At 35.0% G+C, this 19,689-nt stretch overlaps 1 protein-coding gene and 1 long non-coding RNA gene across 2 annotated transcripts; one reads left to right on the top strand and one right to left on the bottom strand.

Annotated features, from left to right (window-relative positions):
* Positions 1 to 489: 489 nt before the first annotated feature.
* LOC121252541 (DNA repair protein recA homolog 3, mitochondrial-like) lies at positions 490 to 7,072 on the bottom strand. Its single transcript, XM_041152239.1, is given in 9 exon segments — positions 490 to 1,255; positions 1,993 to 2,084; positions 2,087 to 2,126; positions 3,222 to 3,368; positions 3,977 to 4,149; positions 4,822 to 4,909; positions 5,616 to 5,833; positions 6,197 to 6,254; positions 6,760 to 7,072. Coding segments are annotated over 9 exon segments (1,260 nt in total). The 5' UTR covers positions 6,817 to 7,072; the 3' UTR covers positions 490 to 868.
* A 4,917-nt stretch (positions 7,073 to 11,989) lies between these two features.
* Positions 11,990 to 13,708, top strand: LOC121251552. Its single transcript, XR_005938052.1, has 3 exons — positions 11,990 to 12,192; positions 12,285 to 12,573; positions 13,580 to 13,708. It is a non-coding gene; the product is annotated as an uncharacterized LOC121251552 (long non-coding RNA).
* Positions 13,709 to 19,689: the final 5,981 nt, after the last annotated feature.

Here is a 19,689-nt window from a genome sequence, read left to right as displayed (position 1 = left end):
TTTTTATCACCAGATTGTTTGATCATATTTGAGGGGAGGTGAACATGGACATATACATACAGTCTAGTAAACATGACAAAAGGTGCCGCTGTTCAGTATTTTTGGGATCATCTCATGCACATGAATAATCCACATACCTTTTCTGTATTCATGTTATCGTTAATCGTCCACCTGCAGTGTTTTCAAATCTGCAGTCTTTGGTATCTCCTTCCTCCCTCAAGTATCTTATCAAAACTATATGTTCTTCAGGGGAGCATATTTACAAGCTTCATAACCAGAACTGCAGCAGCCTTAACCCACTCGATCAGACGTTCATTTATTGCTTGTGATTTAATCAATTTGAAGTACCAAATCGGGCTATTGACATTTTGATGTCAAATGATTATTCACTAAGGGTTAAAAAAAAAAAAAAAAACAATGAATGATTTGAGGCATTGCTTTTTCTTTTTTTTTGCTAGGTATTATGGTCTTTTTCAATGTACACACTAAAAGCACGAACAGCCTATCTGATACAAGCCACTGCTAAGAATGTATTGACACTACCCTACTTGGACAATGGCACTACTTACAAGTTGCTGCTTCTGATCCAAAAAAACTTTCATTGGATACATGACCCAAATTATATTGCATTACAAACACATTTAATTTACAACACAATTTGAAAACCTTAGCACATGACTATAAGAAAGAGTAGCATGTGATTCCGAACCTATGCCTTCCCAATAGTAAAACCAAGCAGTGTCCCACAAAAAAATAAGCATACCACCCATTGACGGGACAAGGCAATGGCTGACCACAGGGATCGACGAAGCCCACCTGGGGGTAAGGAGAAAAACCCCCCAGCTGTGGTTCAAGGTCAAATTTACACCTAGGCTTCAAGAGCAGTGACTGCTTCCTCATCAGTAGAATCAGGTGAAACAATTTCTTCTGTAAGATCTCCATTTGTAGCCTCTGCTTTTTGTTCCTCTTCTGTTTTGGCATAAAGTAACTTCTCCTTGAGCATTGCAGTAAGTTCTTCCCTTACACTTTCATTCTCAGACAGAAACTTCTTAAACAAGTCCTTCCCATGGAAATTCTGGCCATTAAAATTGTAATATGAGGCAGCCTTTGAGATAATTTTGTGTTTCACTCCTAAGTCTATAATCTCTGCTTCCTGACATATACCCCTGCCGAACTCTAGCTCAAATTGGGCTGTTTTAAATGGAGGGGCAAGCTTGTTCTTCACAATCTTCACAAGAACTTGGCTTCCTACAGTCTGAGAAAAAAAAAAAAAAAAAACATGATGAGGATGCCTTAATTGGAAGAAAATTGTACCAAAATAAACCCATTTCAAACATGGACTAATTCGAATTACTTCTGGCTTTCCCCATGTTTTGAGAATGAGACTTGCAAAGGAAAAGATCAAGATATATTTAAAACAAGAACCTTTAGTAAGAACATTATGACACGATGTATGGTACTGCACAGGAGTTAAACAAAGCCGCATCAGATCTTTTAGCATTCATTCTCAGCAAATAATAAAATGTTTGTACTAGCGGCTAGCCAATCTCAAGCCATCTCAGTTGAGTGCCTGAAGGCTGAAACTGTGAGAGTGAAGAAAACAGAATTCCAAATCCCAAGAATATTTTAGGGACTCCGCATTCAATTTCACCAAACTATCCATAGAGCGATTAGCAACACCACACAATCAATACCCTTTTGATTGCTTCAGTTTGAGACTTTTGCTACACATTACTGTGATTGCTTAAGTCTACATCTTGTGGTGGCTATTATGCCGCAAAACGAGACCAAGAACCTGTTACCAAGCTCAAGTATACATGATTCAAACCAGAAGCTATAAGATCGGCAAGTTAGTTTAGTCCATCTTGAGCCAAGCAAGTCTCAAGGGAGATAAACTGGTGAAATTATACTACTATACATGCGAATAGAATCCAAATTACAGGTCATAACACAATTTCAAATTCATAATTGAGAATAGATTAAATATCATACCTCTTCACCCTTCTTGACGAGTCCTATTCTCCTAATATTAATGCGCACTGAAGCATAGAACTTCAAGGCATTACCACCACAGGTAACTTCTGTGGGCCCCCAAATCCTCCAAAAGTAGAAAGCTTCGATCTCACCTGGAGATGCATGTATTCACATTAGGTAGGTCTCATCATAAAACATGCATAATGATCTTTCAATAAGATATCAGGAAAATCAAACCTCTTTTATGAGGACACATCACAAGGACACATCACACGTACTATAGTTTACTTCTCAAGACGGCAATAGCCCATCATTGAAAAAACCAAAAGTAGCTTATTATATCCTTTAGTTCAATTTGATTTACAACACACCAGCCATTAACATATAAGTCAAAATTGTTTTCCTTTTCTAAGAATTTTTTTCATATGATTTATATAAATTCCAAAACCTGCCCTTAAATGAATAAAATGGTCGAAGATAATAGAGAAGAACAAATTTAGGTTGGGAATGCCCAGGGGCAGAACTGGGTCAAAAACAAAAAAGAAAATCCAGAAATTTATAAAAAATAATAATAATTTTTTGAGGTTTATTTATTAAAAAAAAAAAAAAAAAAAAAAAAAAAAAAGAACCTATAGAAACTAATTTTGCCCCACTCAAAATTTATTTTATAGTTTGCTCCCCATATTAAACTCCCAAGTTCCACCCCTGTCGAAAGCATTTTAGTTTCTTCTCGCATATCATATTTTAAATGAAACCCAAAACGTAAAATATACATATATATATATATATATATTTGTTTTTTATTCGCACCGGTGTCCAAGAAAAAAAGTACTCAATATTCGCCCAAGCTGACCAGGTCCAAGGCTGTCCCAGCTAAGCCCATTTGTGACACCTCATACCATCGTGAGCCCAGGGACAACTAACCCAATGCCTCTTATCTCAAACTCACTTCATCAAAATTATACAACTGGGTGCTAGAGTATGATAATTTTTTTTTTTTTTTTATGACGGGGGAACCACCCACAGCAAAGCCCTTAGGGAGTGCCCATGGAACCTAAACCCCCGGGGAGACTAGCACAGCAACCCACCGCCATGACTTGCCACTTAAATCGCAGTTTGATCCCGGGGGGAATCAAACCTGTGAGATGGGGCTCATGCACACAAGTTCACCCTTACCACTTGGGCTACCCACGGTTTATAAAAAATAAAAAATGACCGTCATGCTAGAGTATAATAAAAAATGATACCTGGTTTACAAATATCAATATAGTCTGTGATAGTGACAAAGAGTGACTCAACTTGCGAAGTGCCTGGCTCATCAATCTAGCCTGCATTGCCATGTGAGCATCACCCATCTCACCATCAAGTTCACCTTTAGGCACAAGTGCTGCAACCTGTTATCATAAATACATCTATTATTGTCATAGCAGGAATAAAACAGTGGATACCTTTTTATATAGGTAGAAATAAAATAGTGCACACTGATTTAGAAATGAAAAAACTAATTCAAATCAGTAACCATCATGTGTGTTTATGACATATATGTTGCCATGCAATTCAAGTAGAAAGAAATCTTGCAAGAAAAGCCTAACGAGCCGATAAGGTGTTTCAGATAAAGCAATTAGAGATGAGAAGAAAAATGATATCACAAAAAGATTGCGTAAGATAGTAACAAGCACATTCCCGCAGCTACCAATAATGATCTCATGCAAAGTAACCCCTAGGGGTTGGCTCAAGTGGTAAAGGCCTTGGACATGAGGGTATGCTCCCCTCAGGTCTAAGGTTCAAATCCCCTTGGGTGCAAACAATCTTTAGGGGCCATTGGACTGGGGGATTTTCCTCTTGAATTACCCGAGCTGCACTTGAGGAAAACTCCTTGCAGAGGGCCTGTGCACCCCCCGGAATTAGTCGGGATGCTGTTCTTGGACACCCAGTGCCAATAAAAAAAAAAATAATGATCTCATGCCAAGCAAAGTGAGCTTGAACTGAGCACCTTACTTACACTGTCAACAACAACAACATCAACAGAACCGCTTCGAATTAGGGTGTCCACAAGACTGAGAGCTTGTTCACCACAATCTGGTTGTGAGAGAAGTAACTTGTCAGTTTTTACTCCAATAGCCTGGGCCAGTGCTGGGTCAAGAGCATGCTCAGCATCAACAAACACACAGTAACCTACATAGAAATGGCATGATACAAACTTCATTTTCCTTGAAAGAAGCTATAGAATAATTCTTTTAAATAGGAACAATCATTAAAAGCTCAGCAGTCATTATATCTACACATGGTCAAAATTGAAAAACCAGTCTTATGTGACACAAGATTCATGACTTACTAAAAAAATCTTCATTTTTTTATTAAAAGAAAAAAATGAGTATCTCCATATGCATCTAATTGACTATTCAATAGGAGAGGCTAAGCCTCCTATAACATAACAATCTAATAAATATAAAAAAACTTGTTATTTGACTATACAATTAGCAAAAAGCTATAATTGGGGGCAGAAGGTAGAGGCCAGGACAGATGGCATCAAATGGAAATGGACATTGAATAAATTTGTGCCACCAAAATAGCTGTTTCACTTATTATCCACCAAAGTGATAATTAAACTTGAATACACAGAGAAACCATCTACAAAGAAAGGAGATTTAGGGAAAAAATGTCCCTCATACAGAATTATCATGTTTTGACATGAAGCCCAACCACCCACACTGACAAAATTACACAAGAAATTACTTAAAACTACTGTAATTGCATATAGTAAACAATCTCTAAAAGCCACAATTTTTCCCACTTATTATTAGTGATGCAGTTAAAAAAGTGACTATAGAAGCATATAACAAAAACCTCCTTGCTTTTGTGCTTCAGCAATTACATGTAGAGCAAGAGTAGTTTTCCCGGAAGCCTCTGGACCATATATCTCCACAACACGTCCCTGCAGATATCCAATAAAGGTGTATTGTAAGTAAGCAAAACATATCAGACAGATAAAATAAAAAGTTTGTTCTGTATGTTCTTATATCAAACATATGCACGCATTGTGAATGTGTGTGTATGTCTTAGAAAGAGAGAGAATGGAACATGCAATACAATATTTGGAAGAAGAAAAGAGATCTCTACATAAGGTAACTGCAAGGAAAATGAAATAATATTAGAGGATTAATGTAACAACCAAACAAATGCTCAAGTCACATCTGAGCTAAATATTCTAAAAGACTAGTCAATATTACAACTAGATCCCCTAGGAATCATTGTAAACTGCAAGAACTTCTCCCTCCTAAGCACTGCAGGATCCCATTCGTCACCTTTTCATCGTTTGTAGGTAGCACGACTCAAGTCAATTTAATACCCTGTATTTAGTATGAGAGGGCGGTGAATGAGATTCCATATTTCCTAGGAGGGAGAAGTTCTTGTGGTATATAATGATCTCAATGGGCTAAAAATTGTAACGATCATAGTATAAGAACAATAAATAGCATACTATCGCTACAAGGGAATGGGACTGAAAACAACAAAGGGAAAATAAACATCAAAATTACGCAACCATTTCTTAATTACCAAAACAAATTGTTTACATTTCATGAAAGAAGATTTTTATTAAACTGGAAGCTCAATAAACTTTCATGGAACAGAGAAGATACCTTTGGAAGTCCACCAGTTCCCAGTGCTATATCCAAAGCAAAAGAACCTGTGGATACCACTGGTACCTGCCTCAAAGGGACAGAGGAACCAAGCCACATGATAGCCTCCTTTCCAAATGAGGATGTAATCTGGTCTAGGGCTTGTTGTAGTGCCAAATCTTTCTTAGACATATTATCTTCACTGGAATCACTTCCATCTGACTTAGACTTCCTTCGACCTTCAGGGAGATAGAAATTGATATTGTCAACGATCCACTAATTAATGCATGAAACAAAATGGGAAATGGCTGAGTTCTAGGGAACTAACTCCTCCCAGATTTTGAAAAAACAATCCGTATTGAATTTTTTGATTCACATTATATGTAACCGTACCACCAAAATCAATTGCATCCCACATCATAGCACACCATTCATCAGTATAGAGCAGAGTAAATAAAAGCCAGAACTCTCCACGCATGCCAATTTTCTTTTATCTCTTATGACATGCCAAAGGTACTGAAATAAAATTCAACAATGACCTAAATCACCAATTTAAGAATTCCCAAACTATGGTTCTGTCAACAGCCAGATAATTTCAGCACCTCTTGTAGAAAATTCGCAAAACTGAGAAGATGTCCCCAATATGCCTCTTCTAAAGCCCTGCAGATAAGCAAATCCGATAAATAAATCAACTTAAATAAGTTTCAAATGCGCCAAACCTGGAAACTGTAAAAGAGGCAAATAAAGAGAGGAAACAGTTCTATCAAAACCTTAACACATAGCCCAACAAAAGCATATATTTTTTTCAATGACCAAAAACACGGGGAAAAAAATGGAATGCTCATATATGAAAATTCCCATTTTGTTGCCCAGAAAAAATGTCCGGAAAAGTTTAAAACTGAACATGTTACATTTTTTCTTTTGCCTCTTAGAAACAAGCTACCGAACTCCATTGGGTCAAACAGTTGCAATAGGCTCCTTTGCATGAGGACCATTATCTTCAATGGTCCTAAACCTTAGATTCTAATCTCTCCAAACTTTCATTTCTTAAAAGTGCGCACACTTGCTCGGTGATCAAATAGAGTGTAAGAAACAGAGTCCCTGAATAAACATCGAATGAAAAAAGGCTCTAAAAAATGGTAGACAAATGGGTGAAGAGAGTGACCTCCGGAATATGTAGATAGCGTCTGAAGAAGGAAGCGTTCCGAAGAAGCCTCGCCATAGACTGTTCGGACACCCAAAACAATTAACTTCTTCGGAATTGAAATCGAAGAGGCTAAATTGAACGAGAGCTTAACTGTGACATAAGTACTTCTCCGAGAGAGAGAGAGTTTATTCTTAGGGTTAGGGGTTTAATTTCCCTCCCTTTTGAACCCTTCTACTGCCCTGAAGGTGTTGTTGCAGGTAGTGAAGACTCTTCCTGTTTGGGGCACCTCTTTACCGAGTGTTTGGAATTTTCGATTTTCGCTATTATTAGGCTTCCATTTTGAAAAGTTAATGTTATTGAGAAATCGCTACAGTAGTGTACACTTTACATTTATTATATGATTGTTTCTAATTATTTATTTTTTTTTTTTAGACTTAAGAGATGTGTAATCTATATGATACCATATTATGTGTGCAAAATAGTTACTCCCAATAGTAGTTGCTATCTATATTTATTCTTTCTGGAATTTAGTATTTTTTTCTGTAACTGGAAGTTAGTATTTTAGTCCTTAATTTTTCACAAGTGAGCTTTATTTTTAGAAATTTGCTCGATTAGTAAATGACACATACTTGACTCGATTCGATTTGACTCGGTTAATGCTCATTAAGGCCTACTTGTTAAGCCTTGTTTGTTTTCACAACTCTCATCAACTTATCTCGTCTAATCTAATTATTATAACTTTCCAAAATTCCCTCACAATAAAATAGACAATTCAATTTTTTCAAATCTTAAAATAAAAGTAATATTAAAAAAATATTTTATAAAAATATTTTATTCAACTTTCAATTTTAATCTCAACTCATCTCATCTCATCTGTAAAAACAAACGAGGCCTTAAGGCTTATGTATATATATATATTAGTTAACAATATAACCAGAACACTTTTATAATTAAATATATAATATATAACCTATTACTTATATCTATATATTGAATATAGTTCATAACTATATTTTATAATTTGTAAAATAATTAGTCAATAAGATTTATGTGACGCCCCCAACCTTCGCTTAGGATGAAATAAAGACTTAGAGCGTCGGTACATGTAACACAAGGTTACATACTCATGTACATGATAGTTAATATGCAATACATCCTATGTGTGCAACTAACATTATGTAATAATCGCAACAAAATAAGGGTGATTAGTTATAACTTATACCAGAATGGACTAAAAACATATAAATAGCATTAATAACCATGATAAGTTCACACTTAAGGATATTATTTCCTTAATACAAAATATTTAATCCAAGTTCTATGTTTAGATCAACTATTTCATACGCTCTGAAATATGAAGAGTCAATGCTTATGAGGATGAAAATTATTTTTAGTCTTCATTCAAGGTCCGGCTCCTCTTCAATTATTTGCATCTAGCGATCCATCATGTTCATCCTCTACTGGTCCTGTCATAACTTCTATCATTTTGAGGGGAATGATAGTGGTCTCATAAGGGGTGTGATTTACTCAAAATCTTAGTAAGTTAAACAACCAACTTGCACAAAGATAAATTATGAATGAAAAATTATAAATTCGAATTGCATGAAATGTAGAAAAAATATACATGTGTCTCCCATCCATATTCATCAACATTTTTAGAAAAACCTTTATGCACTTTAGCTTTCAGAGAACATTTTTACTTTCTCATTCAAAAATATGACATTTCAAAAGAGAACATTTCATACTTCATTACTTTCAAAAAATCATAATATTTCATCATTTATTAAAGCCATCATTAACATACGTTTAGTAGCAACATGGTTCCCCATATGCACCATGAGCACCTGTCGGTGACCGTAGCACAACCCATGTTGGCACTACGTCATTGTCTGCAGACATCGTTCTCAATGTATTGGTAATATAACATAACATCATCATAACATCATGACATATACACCCATAAGCATTAGGTGTCAGAACATATAACTTTGCTTCGGCGTTCTTGAAAAAGAACTCATTCGAAACTCGTTGACTGTTCTTTATCAACCCAGAGGTTACCACTCCGTTCCTACTCACTCCAGAGTGGAAAGAAGAGTTCCACTAGGATAATTTATCATCCTACATTTGGGGTCGTGATAAAAATGATTTTCATGCGAAGTTAAAAATGTGTTCCATGACATGTGCATATATAACAAACTTTTTATGTAAAAATGAAATTTATAGGTGCATTATGCTAAAATATTAGAAATATCACTTGTCATGTAAATATACACTCAATGTATCATATAACATGATATTTTATACTCAAACTGATAATTGAAACATGAATGCAGTATTTATTAATAATTCATAAATAATCTATTAAGTTGTAAGTTTAGAGGTAACTTACAAACTACCAGAGTAATTGAAAATAATGTCATAGCTGTGTAAATCAAGTGCATACTAAATTAGGATTAATACTTCTATGGGACAGGTTCAAAATCAAAGGTTTAAAAAATGAGTATATATAAAAATACTCCTAGACTCTAAAAAATTGTCGTTAAGACCCTAAATTTTTATTAATTACAAGTGAACTCCAAATTTAAAAAAAAATTCATGGACTTCATATTTTTAGCATTCTAAAACCATTTATGCCCTTTAATTTCCAAAATCAAAGTGGAACTTGCCCAAATGGTCCTAACCGGTGGCATGCACTCCAGTTGATGCCTAAGTGTATTTTCAACTATTGATCCTTATGAATGCATACATATGCGATTTTCTTTAATAAAAAATGATCACTAACATCTTTAATGACATAATGAAAGCTAATTCTTGGATAATAGAGTTCATCCCAACACTTAATCATGGCTAAGATATCATTAATCTCTACTTCATTCAAGCCGATTCATACTTGATGATCAAAAGAAGATAGATTCAAAACCTACCATGGCATGCTTCTAACCACAATTTAAACTTTCTATAATCATGTTAATACATTAATGAATCATATCAAATCATACTTAAGACATGCTATAACTAAATTCCCACTTAAAAACATTTAATTAATCAAATCATCTTTTAATTGACCCGATTTTGATTTAAGCATGATAACCTTCCCAAAACTCACCCAAATTTCGTACCAACACATGTAAAAAAAGCTTGACATGCTAACTAAGATAAAAAGCTAGAAAATTTACAAATTTTGTGGCATTCCAAGCACTCAAGATAATCTTACACAAAAACACTTAAGAACTCACCAAGAACTCATTCGGTTTCACTTTTTTGATCTCTAAGGGGGATAAGTGTTCTTCTAGGCTCAAGAGGAAGCTTGGAGCTTAAGTGTGAAAGAAATGAAGGGGTAAGGGGGTCTTTTATAGGCAGCCAAAGGATAAGGGACGTTGGCTTGGTCCAAGGGGTTTGATAGAAGATGGTGTGTGAATCTGAATTTTCCAAATTTGCTTCCATCACTTTGTGTCATCTTTTGCAAGTCAAAAAAATGCCATAAACCTCCATGATTTCACTCCTATGATTGCTTCATTACTCCTATGGGGGCTGGCCAAGTCATGGGGCAGAGGAGAGGGGAGAAGAATCATTAAAACGACCCAAGGGGGCTGACGGGTTCAACTGGTTTCTCCTTTGGCAGATTTTGATCAATGTCTTGACTAATCCCTTTGAACCATCATCATGGCTGATTTGTGTAGGAGTAATGTCACTTCTTGAAAACTTTTTTGGTGGTAGAAGGTGGAAAGTTGGTTGCCAAGTGATCATGAAGGTGTAGCCCGAAATAAGGTGATGAGATGGAGGTGTCCTGTTGAAATTTCCAGACTGTCTTCTACAGTTTGCGTCCTTTTGAGCAAGGAGAATAGTGCCCTGAAACCACCATGATTTCTTCCCTACTGTGGCTACAATGGTCCTACAGTGGTGGCCAGATTGTGGGGTGATAAGTGTTATTTTTGTATGATTTTTATCCAGACCAATAAGAGGCAGCGATATCTAAAATTTTGACGAGGAGCCTTGTCCCGAGGGCAGCAAAGAGATTTCTCTTGCCCAAAGGCGAGAAGGTTTACCTCTCGGTAGGTGAAGAGATTCATGACCAAAGGGCGAAGACTTGGGCAGGAAGACCTAGGTGTGAAGATTAGATGGCGCAAAGACTTGGCGCCAATATATGTTACCTTCTGGGCGAGAAGATTTGGCAACAAGGTTCTGGTTGGTTAGATCAGGCGACTAGTCTAACCGACCAACTTAAAAATCCAACCTAAATGATATCGTGGGCAACAACTAGAAAAGGCGAGAGGAATCTTTCTACTTAGTAGGCGATGAGAGGGCTGTGTGATCTTTGTGACCTCCACGCTCATTCATTTTGACCTCCAAGCCAGTCATATTCAGCGCACACAACATCTACTCAGTAGAATAATTCATCCTGACCAAGATCAATTTGTTGCTGACCACCAATTCGAGCTCCGCAATCAATCTATTGGCGATCAAATCCTTCCGAGTTTCGCAATTCAAGCCACATATTACTAAATCTTCTATTTTAGATAATCTCGTTAATCTTATGTAAATTTTGTACTAAGTGCCGAGATTGAGGCTAACCTTACTATCAACCCTAATGTAATTAATAACCCAAAATTAGAAGGTCCTCTTGTCAACTCAAATATCCAAAATTATTCTTATTCTAGAATAGCTTAACACCTAGTTAACTAGGATTAATGCTACTAAGGTCAAGGCCTAAGGAGCTTTTTAGGCAGGGTGTTACAATTTAATAATTTCATATAGTAATATATGGGAACTATATATGAAATAGATATATACTATCATATTTTGTATATGCATTAATAATTTCTGTAGGCATATAATATATTATTATTATGAATAAATATCAACTGGTTAGATATTAATTATTTATAAATTTTTAAAATCTTATAATTTAATAGAAGTTCTACTTGTTAGTTGTACAAATTCAATATTAAATTTTTTTATTTAATTTATTAATTATTAAATCTTATTCAAAAAATAAAAAAATAAACAATATTCGAGCTGAGCTCAAGCTTGAACTCAAGTTGAGAATTTAGGTTACCAAGTCAAATTTAAACAATAAATAAATAAAAATCTCAAGATCGAATATTTTGAGTCAAACCAATCTCGGCAAACCAAAGACTGCCTGAGCTCCACTCGATTAGAGCCCTAGCTATGCTACTACACAACAACCCCATTATATAACGAAAAATACTTTAGATCAGCCGATCTGTGTAACACACACCCTACACCTGACGTGTCAGACTGGGTTCACTAACAATGAACCGGTTCTGACCTCAGGCCCCCCCTCTCCCCGAAGCCCGCAATCCCTCCCTTCTCGAATTCGAAAACTCCATTCTCCCTCTCCCCAAAGCCCTCAATCCCTCCCTTCTTTGCCGTCCCGATTTCATCCTATATCGTTGTTCTCGTGATAAAAATGGATCCCCCGCGCGTCGTGTCTTTCTTCCCTCCCCTTTGAAATTTTCTAACCCGCAGCCAATGACTCCGAGAAATCACAAAAAGTGCATAGCGCTAACCCATCTAACAAGTAAAAAGCTAACCATATTAGTAGTTTTATACAAAGATAGCTCGATAAAAGTGCATAGAGCGGACCAGAAGATAGATCGATAAAAGCTTCTTCAAGGCTTTTTAATGATCTTCTACGTGGCGTTTACTTATACCTCAAAAGGATAAAAGGTAGAGCTTCCCCACTTCATCTTCTCTCTGGACGTCCCGTGATCCTTTCTCTCTTGCATTCATACACAAAAATCTGCACCAGAATCCAGGATAATGTCGAAGAGAAACCACACCTGATTTCTTATCTGCAGCCACATCATGGTAAGCTTCCGACGAAATCCAACTTTATGGTTCCATCCAAGACAGTGACAATGTAAGCTAGTATTTCTGGTATATATTTACACTGATCTTGGTTGGTCAGGCATGATTGTTAACTAGTCTTGAGTGTAATTTTTTGTCTGGAGGTTGTTTTGTGTTAATTTTTGCATGAATGTTTGAGTATGTTTTTTGTGCCCATCAACTGTTTGATGGAATTACTAAGCTAAAAGGACATATTATGTGTGTCCAAAATTTTCAGTTTGTGCGAGACTGATATTAAAATTTATATGAAACTGATTAGGAATTATTTTATCTTAAAGAAAAGAAAAAGATGAAAAAGTCTTAATTGGTTAGAATTCTGATAAGTTATACATGGAGTAGATAATGTATTGTTTCTTTCCCTTCGGCCTCTATATATTCCAAGGCATACAAAACTCTTAGAAAATTTGTATAATCTGTTTTTTAGAATATGAACTTTATTCCAATGGAATGTGGCTATATGTGTATAATGGTGCTGCTCGCTGGTGAGCAGCGGTGGGCAGCACCAATTATTCACATTGATTCCATGATGAAATGCTTTACAGCTTCATTCACATTTTTTCTTCTTTTGCGATTGTAGTTGTTGAGATTGTTGTATCCAACTGTGTTTGCATGTATATGTGTTTAATGATCAAGTACTTCAGAGAATTAAATCTTACTGAGTTGGTTTCTTCATTATTCCAATTTATCAACATGTGGTTTTTTATCATACAGTTTGTACCTTTCCTATGGGTAGAGAAAGCAATATATTCGATTGTGTTCGTCATAATTAATTGGTTTATATAATTCTGATAAGTTTATAAAAAGAATGAAAAAAAGCAACTAATTTATAAGACTAGTTTTTTTTTTTTTTTAATTATGTTCTTGGACTAAAACTTATATAATTGGTCATTTTGCTTGCTTTCATAATTGGTATAGACTTGGTTTATTATTGGTACAGACTAGTTTCAAATTCTTGAATTGTATGCAGGGAGAAGCAATATGTGAATTCTTCGTATGGGTAGACATACTTCAAATTGATAGACGAGAAAATTTTCACAAGGGAATATAGAGTTCGGAATAGGGAGGATGATGTCTTGTTGCGCGAGTATGAACCTCAAATAAAGAAAAGATAAAGTGAGAGAGAGAATGATCTTCACAAGCTTGATAGCGAACTTCGAAAGCAAATCGTAGAAAATATATGTACACTTGTATTATTGTGTCTATACTGAATTTTATTTGTTGCAATAGTTTCTGGTTTGGATCAACAATATAGGGCATATGTAAATAGCTAGTCCACAACTGTATGAACTGTAGATGGATGGTGTTAATGTGAATGTAAAATGGCTGTTAATGTTACTGTTAATGTATGAAGGGTAGATGTATGGTGTTAGTATGATGATATTTTCAACATTGGTTTTTGTTTGTATAAAAAAGTTTTTGGCCACAATATCCTACTTTCTATTATGTTACTTCTCTGTATGCGAAGTGAGAGTCTCCCATCAAGCTCTATATTCGACTTAGTGCTACTCTGAATTTTTTGACAAGATAACTCATGCAAGAATTGTCCACTCATGGGACGACCAACTGCTGAAGTCTTGAAGTCTTTAATCTAAAGTATGCTCTTAACATTTTACAAATATCCTGTAAAAAGAGGATTAGGGGTGTGGACTTATGTACAAATGGCTACAAATCCCTCATCCAGAAAAACCATGAGCACAAACCAGCCCCTATAAGCGCAGGTCTGTTATTGTTGGATATGCTCCCCAATTTTGCAACTTTCACTCCCATTAATCTCCACCTGCCAAGCTCTTAATAATAATAATCCAAAGGCTCAAATTGCAGTGCATCCACAAGTCTTTAAATATTGAGAATCTACTAAAATTTAGTAAACTAGACAAAATAATGCAGGACCAATAAATTTAAGAAGTGTGCAATTACAAGTGTGCGATAAATTTAAAAGAGTTCCACTTGAGTTACAATAAATTGAAGTGAGTTACACTTGAGTTACAATAAATTTAATGACTGCTACACTTGAGTCCACACAGCTATTGTTGACTGCTACTCTTGAGTTACAACATCCAATGGCTATAGTCTACTCATTGTCATGCCCTTCCAGCATGGCCCCTGCCCTTCCACTCCCATCTGTTATTGTGGACTGCTACACTTGAGTTACAAAGTTACGAGGCTTGCTAGCTGCAGATAAAAAAAATAAAATCAAATGTTTGACAACTACAACAGATCCAAGTAATACTTAATCCCCAAAATCAAAAGGCATTGTTGAGATTTTACTTTTCTTGCAAAAAAGCAATATCAACCAGCCAAATGCAGATTATCCAATCAAATTCAAATCAATTACTATAGATTATCCAATCCAAGCTACAAGATAACCACAATCTTTCAATAGAGGAACAAAAACCATCAAAAGAAATACTATTAGAATACAGTTACAAAATCATTTCACACATGAAAAAAATGATATATTGAAAGTACAAAATTTGAAGAAAAACCTTGCAGCTCAAGGTTTTTTAACCTGTTTTCATTGTTCATATGGAATTGCATGTGAGGACGGAGATCACACCAGCCAAGTTCAGGTGAGGGAAAGAAGGTTTTTCTTGTTTAGTTTTTTTTTTTTTTTGAAAAATTATACTTTCTTCTGCATCAACTTTTTCCATTCATTTTTCTTCCTGACTAATTCATCCTAAACCAGAATTCTAGCAATTATTTTGGGCAAGTCTCCCAGTTACCTACTTATATATATAAAAAAAAGGTCTCCCAATTACCAACAAGTTCATTAGGAAGAATATTTTAAATGAATGATCTTTCCTATCTCGAGCATTTTCATCAATAGAGGTATTTTAGAAAAGAAGGGACAGAATGTTTGAGACAGTTAAGCAACTTGGGTTTAGAGGAGACCCTACTTTACAACAGGAAAGGATTATGATCCAATCGTGATTTGTGGCTAGTTTATATCAATTGCAACATGAGATCATTAATACTTAAATCACTACAGATCAAACTTTGAATTTCATTGACCTTTTGCTCCCATTCAATCAATGATGTCTACAGAAAAGTTGTTTAAGGGAGGTAAGTATCTATCATTTCAGCATACTTATAAAAAAAAATGATCTTGCCTATGACCCTCTGAACTCCTCTTTAGTATGGTTAGAATATGCTTGTAAAAAAAGAGATATGAGCCATTTTGTAAAAAGTAGCTAGCTTATGCAATGAATTAATTTTGGTGTGAAATAAAGAAAAAATAATCTCTCGAAATGGTTTTCATTTTCCAGCTTCCATCTAAAAGCATGTTCATGTCTTCAAAGTCCTGATCTTTGAATTGTCATCAAAGAAAGTATTGATACTTTCACTCCATGCAAGTAGAAGACATATTTGCCCATAAGTTGTTTTCATAATATATATAGCCAGCCCAACTACTATACATTACCATGCAACTCATAGGTATATATAGCTTGGATTATTCACCAATAATCCAAACTCATAAACCAATAATCCAAACTCATAAATGTGTACAAATATGCAAGACACAGTGCATGCATTGCCATTTTTATGTACAACCTATATGTGCATTTACAAGCATTAATCACACAACTAAAAAAAATTCTAAATGGACAGTTACAAGCATTATGTACAACCTATATGTGCATTTACAAACTCATAAATGGACATGAATCATCGTAGTTGATCTTCACCAAGAGACTAATTAAATTCTAAATGCCAGTGGTGCATACAAAGAATTAATGGAAAAAATGAAATTGAACAGAAGCATTTTTTCAGGTGAGGTAGAATTTACCCAACTACAAAGATAAAAGAAAAAAATAAAGACAATCCAACTCATCCAACTATTTTAAATGCAAAGTACATATCGAGTCTGTAGAGATTACTCAACCTTTCATGGCCATTTTGGTTGGTGGGTCATAGAACAAGCTAAAAAATAGGTTTGAAGTCATGAAGTTTGGTAAACATTTAAATAAAATTCGTATATTTAACTATGATTTTATTTGTGGAGTTAATTTGAAGGGGAAATTGTAATATTATTATTGCTGGAGTTTCACTTAATTAGCTTCTAAAACCCGAGCTTAAAAATTCTATCAATTTAACCAATTTGTGAATATGTATGGATGACAAATCTACATCCTAAAATAGGACCTTCACCTTCTTTTGTCTTGATCGAAGTAGATTTTGACATTTCATCTTAAAAGAACTCAATTAATTGTTACCCAGACACTCAAGCCAACAAAATACTTATCCACTTGGGTTCATCTAGGAAGGAATGCAATTACATGATTTACTAGCTGGGAAGTAGATGCTGATCATGTTTTAAATCTTGCTCATATTGCTGTAGTCACTATGTGTCTATATCTATATCTGTACAATAAATTCCCTTTCTTTTCCCCCCTTTGTATTTTTAAGCCATGAGAAGAGACTAAGATCAACCAATCCAAAGTAGTGTAAGTACTCTGTAAACCACCCAACAATACCGGTCATTATATTTCAGCAAGCACACAAATGGAGCATGAAAGTACCAACTAAAAACTAATCACAAGTCCAAATGAACTTGCAACCACCATGAAACGAAGGTCTCCAATTCAATTCCATTGTTTGACACAATTTTAAAGCTATTTACAGTGCCTTTAAATTTGTAAAATGACACGTAGCATCACCTCAGTTTTCACAAAAGGAGAGAACAGGCACAACAATCATGCCATAAGTTTTCCCCAACCCACCAAATTAAAAGAGAAGGAGAACACTATTCGGTTTGTTAAAATCAAATGAATTCAAAGATGTATTTATATCTCTCCTATATAAAGAAAATATACCATAAACTACGGTATTGAATTGGTACAAAGCACTCATACGACATAGTTGTTTAGGATTTCTAGTTGCACCGCCAATATCAAGTACTCAACCAATTGTTACCCAAACACTCAAGTCATCAACAACTTACAAATAATGTGCCAACAAAGATCATCACTAGCAACCATTAACTTCAAGAAAGCATTTTCTGCAACTCACTAATATTTTCATCAATACCCATAAATGGAGTTCTATATCTCCATGCCCTAAGCCCAATACCCATCTCCGAAAGATAAAATCTGCTCCAAACTTTACCTCTTTCAGTACAAATAACTTAATAATGTGGAGTTACCTCTTGTTGCTGTGCAGATGAGCGGCGAAGCAGAGGTAGGAGTCGCGGGTGCTGGGCGGCGATGGGCAGAGGGAGATCGATGAGCTGCTGGTGCTGGGCAACGAGAGGGATGCCAATGACTCGAGGTGCGTCGCGCAGTGGCGCTGATGAAGGGAGGGCATCGTGGGTTCTGGGCGACGAGTGGTCCCCACGAACTCCTCCCTCTTGTTCGAAATGGAATGTGGGGAAAAAAGGCTGGGCGACGATGGGCAGAGGCAGGCTGACGAGTTGCCAGTGCCGGGCGATGATAGGGACGGCGACGCTTGAGGGTGCTGGACGACGGGAGGGAGGGGGACGCGGGAGTGGGATGGGTTCAATAAAAAAATATGGCTCAAAATTCAAATGATAGTTTCAGCAAAAAGGAGAAAAAAAAAAAAAAAAAAAAAAGTACATCCACGTAAAGTATGCAACGGCTTATGTGCTACAGGGGTGCGGGCTGCTCTATAGACAAACTCTATTTTTATTAATTTTTTTTTTATTTTTTAAAATTTAATAAAATATATAAATTAAAATTATTTCATTATTATTCATATATATATATGTGTGTGCGTGTACCGAGAAATTCTAAGTACCTGACGAGGACGAGGCTAAATTGCTAACCCCCACATGAGACAGGTATTTACCTTTTTGTGTTTTAGTAATTTCAATATTTTTATATTTCTTCTGAATTTTAAATTCTTTTTTAATAACTTATCATTTTACAATTATTTTAGACTTTTTTAATTTAGTGGTTAACGTGATATTTATATCACATTTTAGATTTTAATTAATTGAAAATTGATATTAATATATAAATCTAATTATTTTTAGATTTTAAATGGTACCCACACAAGTCACAACGTCATAAATCTAGCAAAATTAGATGAAAAGATTTAGGTTTTGTTTAACCACATAATTGTTTTAAGTATTATCAGGTATTCTGTGAATAATAGTGAAAAAATGATAATAAAATATTAAATAATAGTAAAAGTAGGTAAAAAATAATAATAAAATAATAAATAATAGTGAAGTATTCTCAGTATCCAAACTAGGTAAACTTATTTCCTTCTTAACCACCACTCAAGCACAAAATATTTTTTAATTTCAAACTTTAACGTTTTCATTTACTCATTACTTAATCATTATAATTCTTCCAAGCTACCAAATAAAACACAGAAAATATGACTACGTTTTAAAATTTTAAAAAATAAAAGTAATATTAAAATATTATTTTGAAATAATTTGTTAACTTTGTAGTATTTTTATTGATTTTTTTCCTCTCATTTTTTAATTTTAATATAATATCTTAATTTAAATTATTTTACTACTAATTTAAATTTAAACTCTCTCTTCCTTTCTCCTCATTCCTTTATCCTCATTCTCTTCCATTAAAATGGTTTTGCGACATGTAAACAAAATGAAATCAACAGTAAAAGAAGATCTAGCATTTCTCTTACAAATATCCCTGGCCCTCACTGCTAGATATTTTAACATGAACATTAATAAATGGATCTTGGATTTTGTATGATCCACAATAATAAACAATAATAGTGAAAGACGTACCTTTCTCCATCTGTTTGATGAAGAAATGAATCTGGCTATGAGAGAAGGATCACCCTAGCAACTTGGCCTCACTAGTGTCTCTCGATGGCTAGAGGCACTCTAATGTTGTAGGTGAGAACCCTTTAACCCCTCAGTCCTATTTATAGATTTCTGGCCATCATGAAATCTAAGTTTTTGAGTCAGACTATAATTAGAGATAAGAGTTAATCTTATCTCTTAGGAGTTTAAATCCCATTATAACTCTAACAAATATTTAAAACTCTATCAGATATGGGTGAGTGGGACATAGAGTTCAAATAGAACTCTTACATTCTCTCACTTGGCCCATACGCCCATAAATGATATTTTCCGTT

The sequence above is a fragment of the Juglans microcarpa x Juglans regia genome, chromosome 2S, assembly GCF_004785595.1.
Source record: "Juglans microcarpa x Juglans regia isolate MS1-56 chromosome 2S, Jm3101_v1.0, whole genome shotgun sequence".
NCBI classification, from domain to species: Eukaryota; Viridiplantae; Streptophyta; class Magnoliopsida; order Fagales; family Juglandaceae; genus Juglans; species Juglans microcarpa x Juglans regia.
The sequence above is the reverse complement of the archived record's forward strand: the minus strand, read 5'-3'. Positions and strand labels throughout refer to the sequence as shown.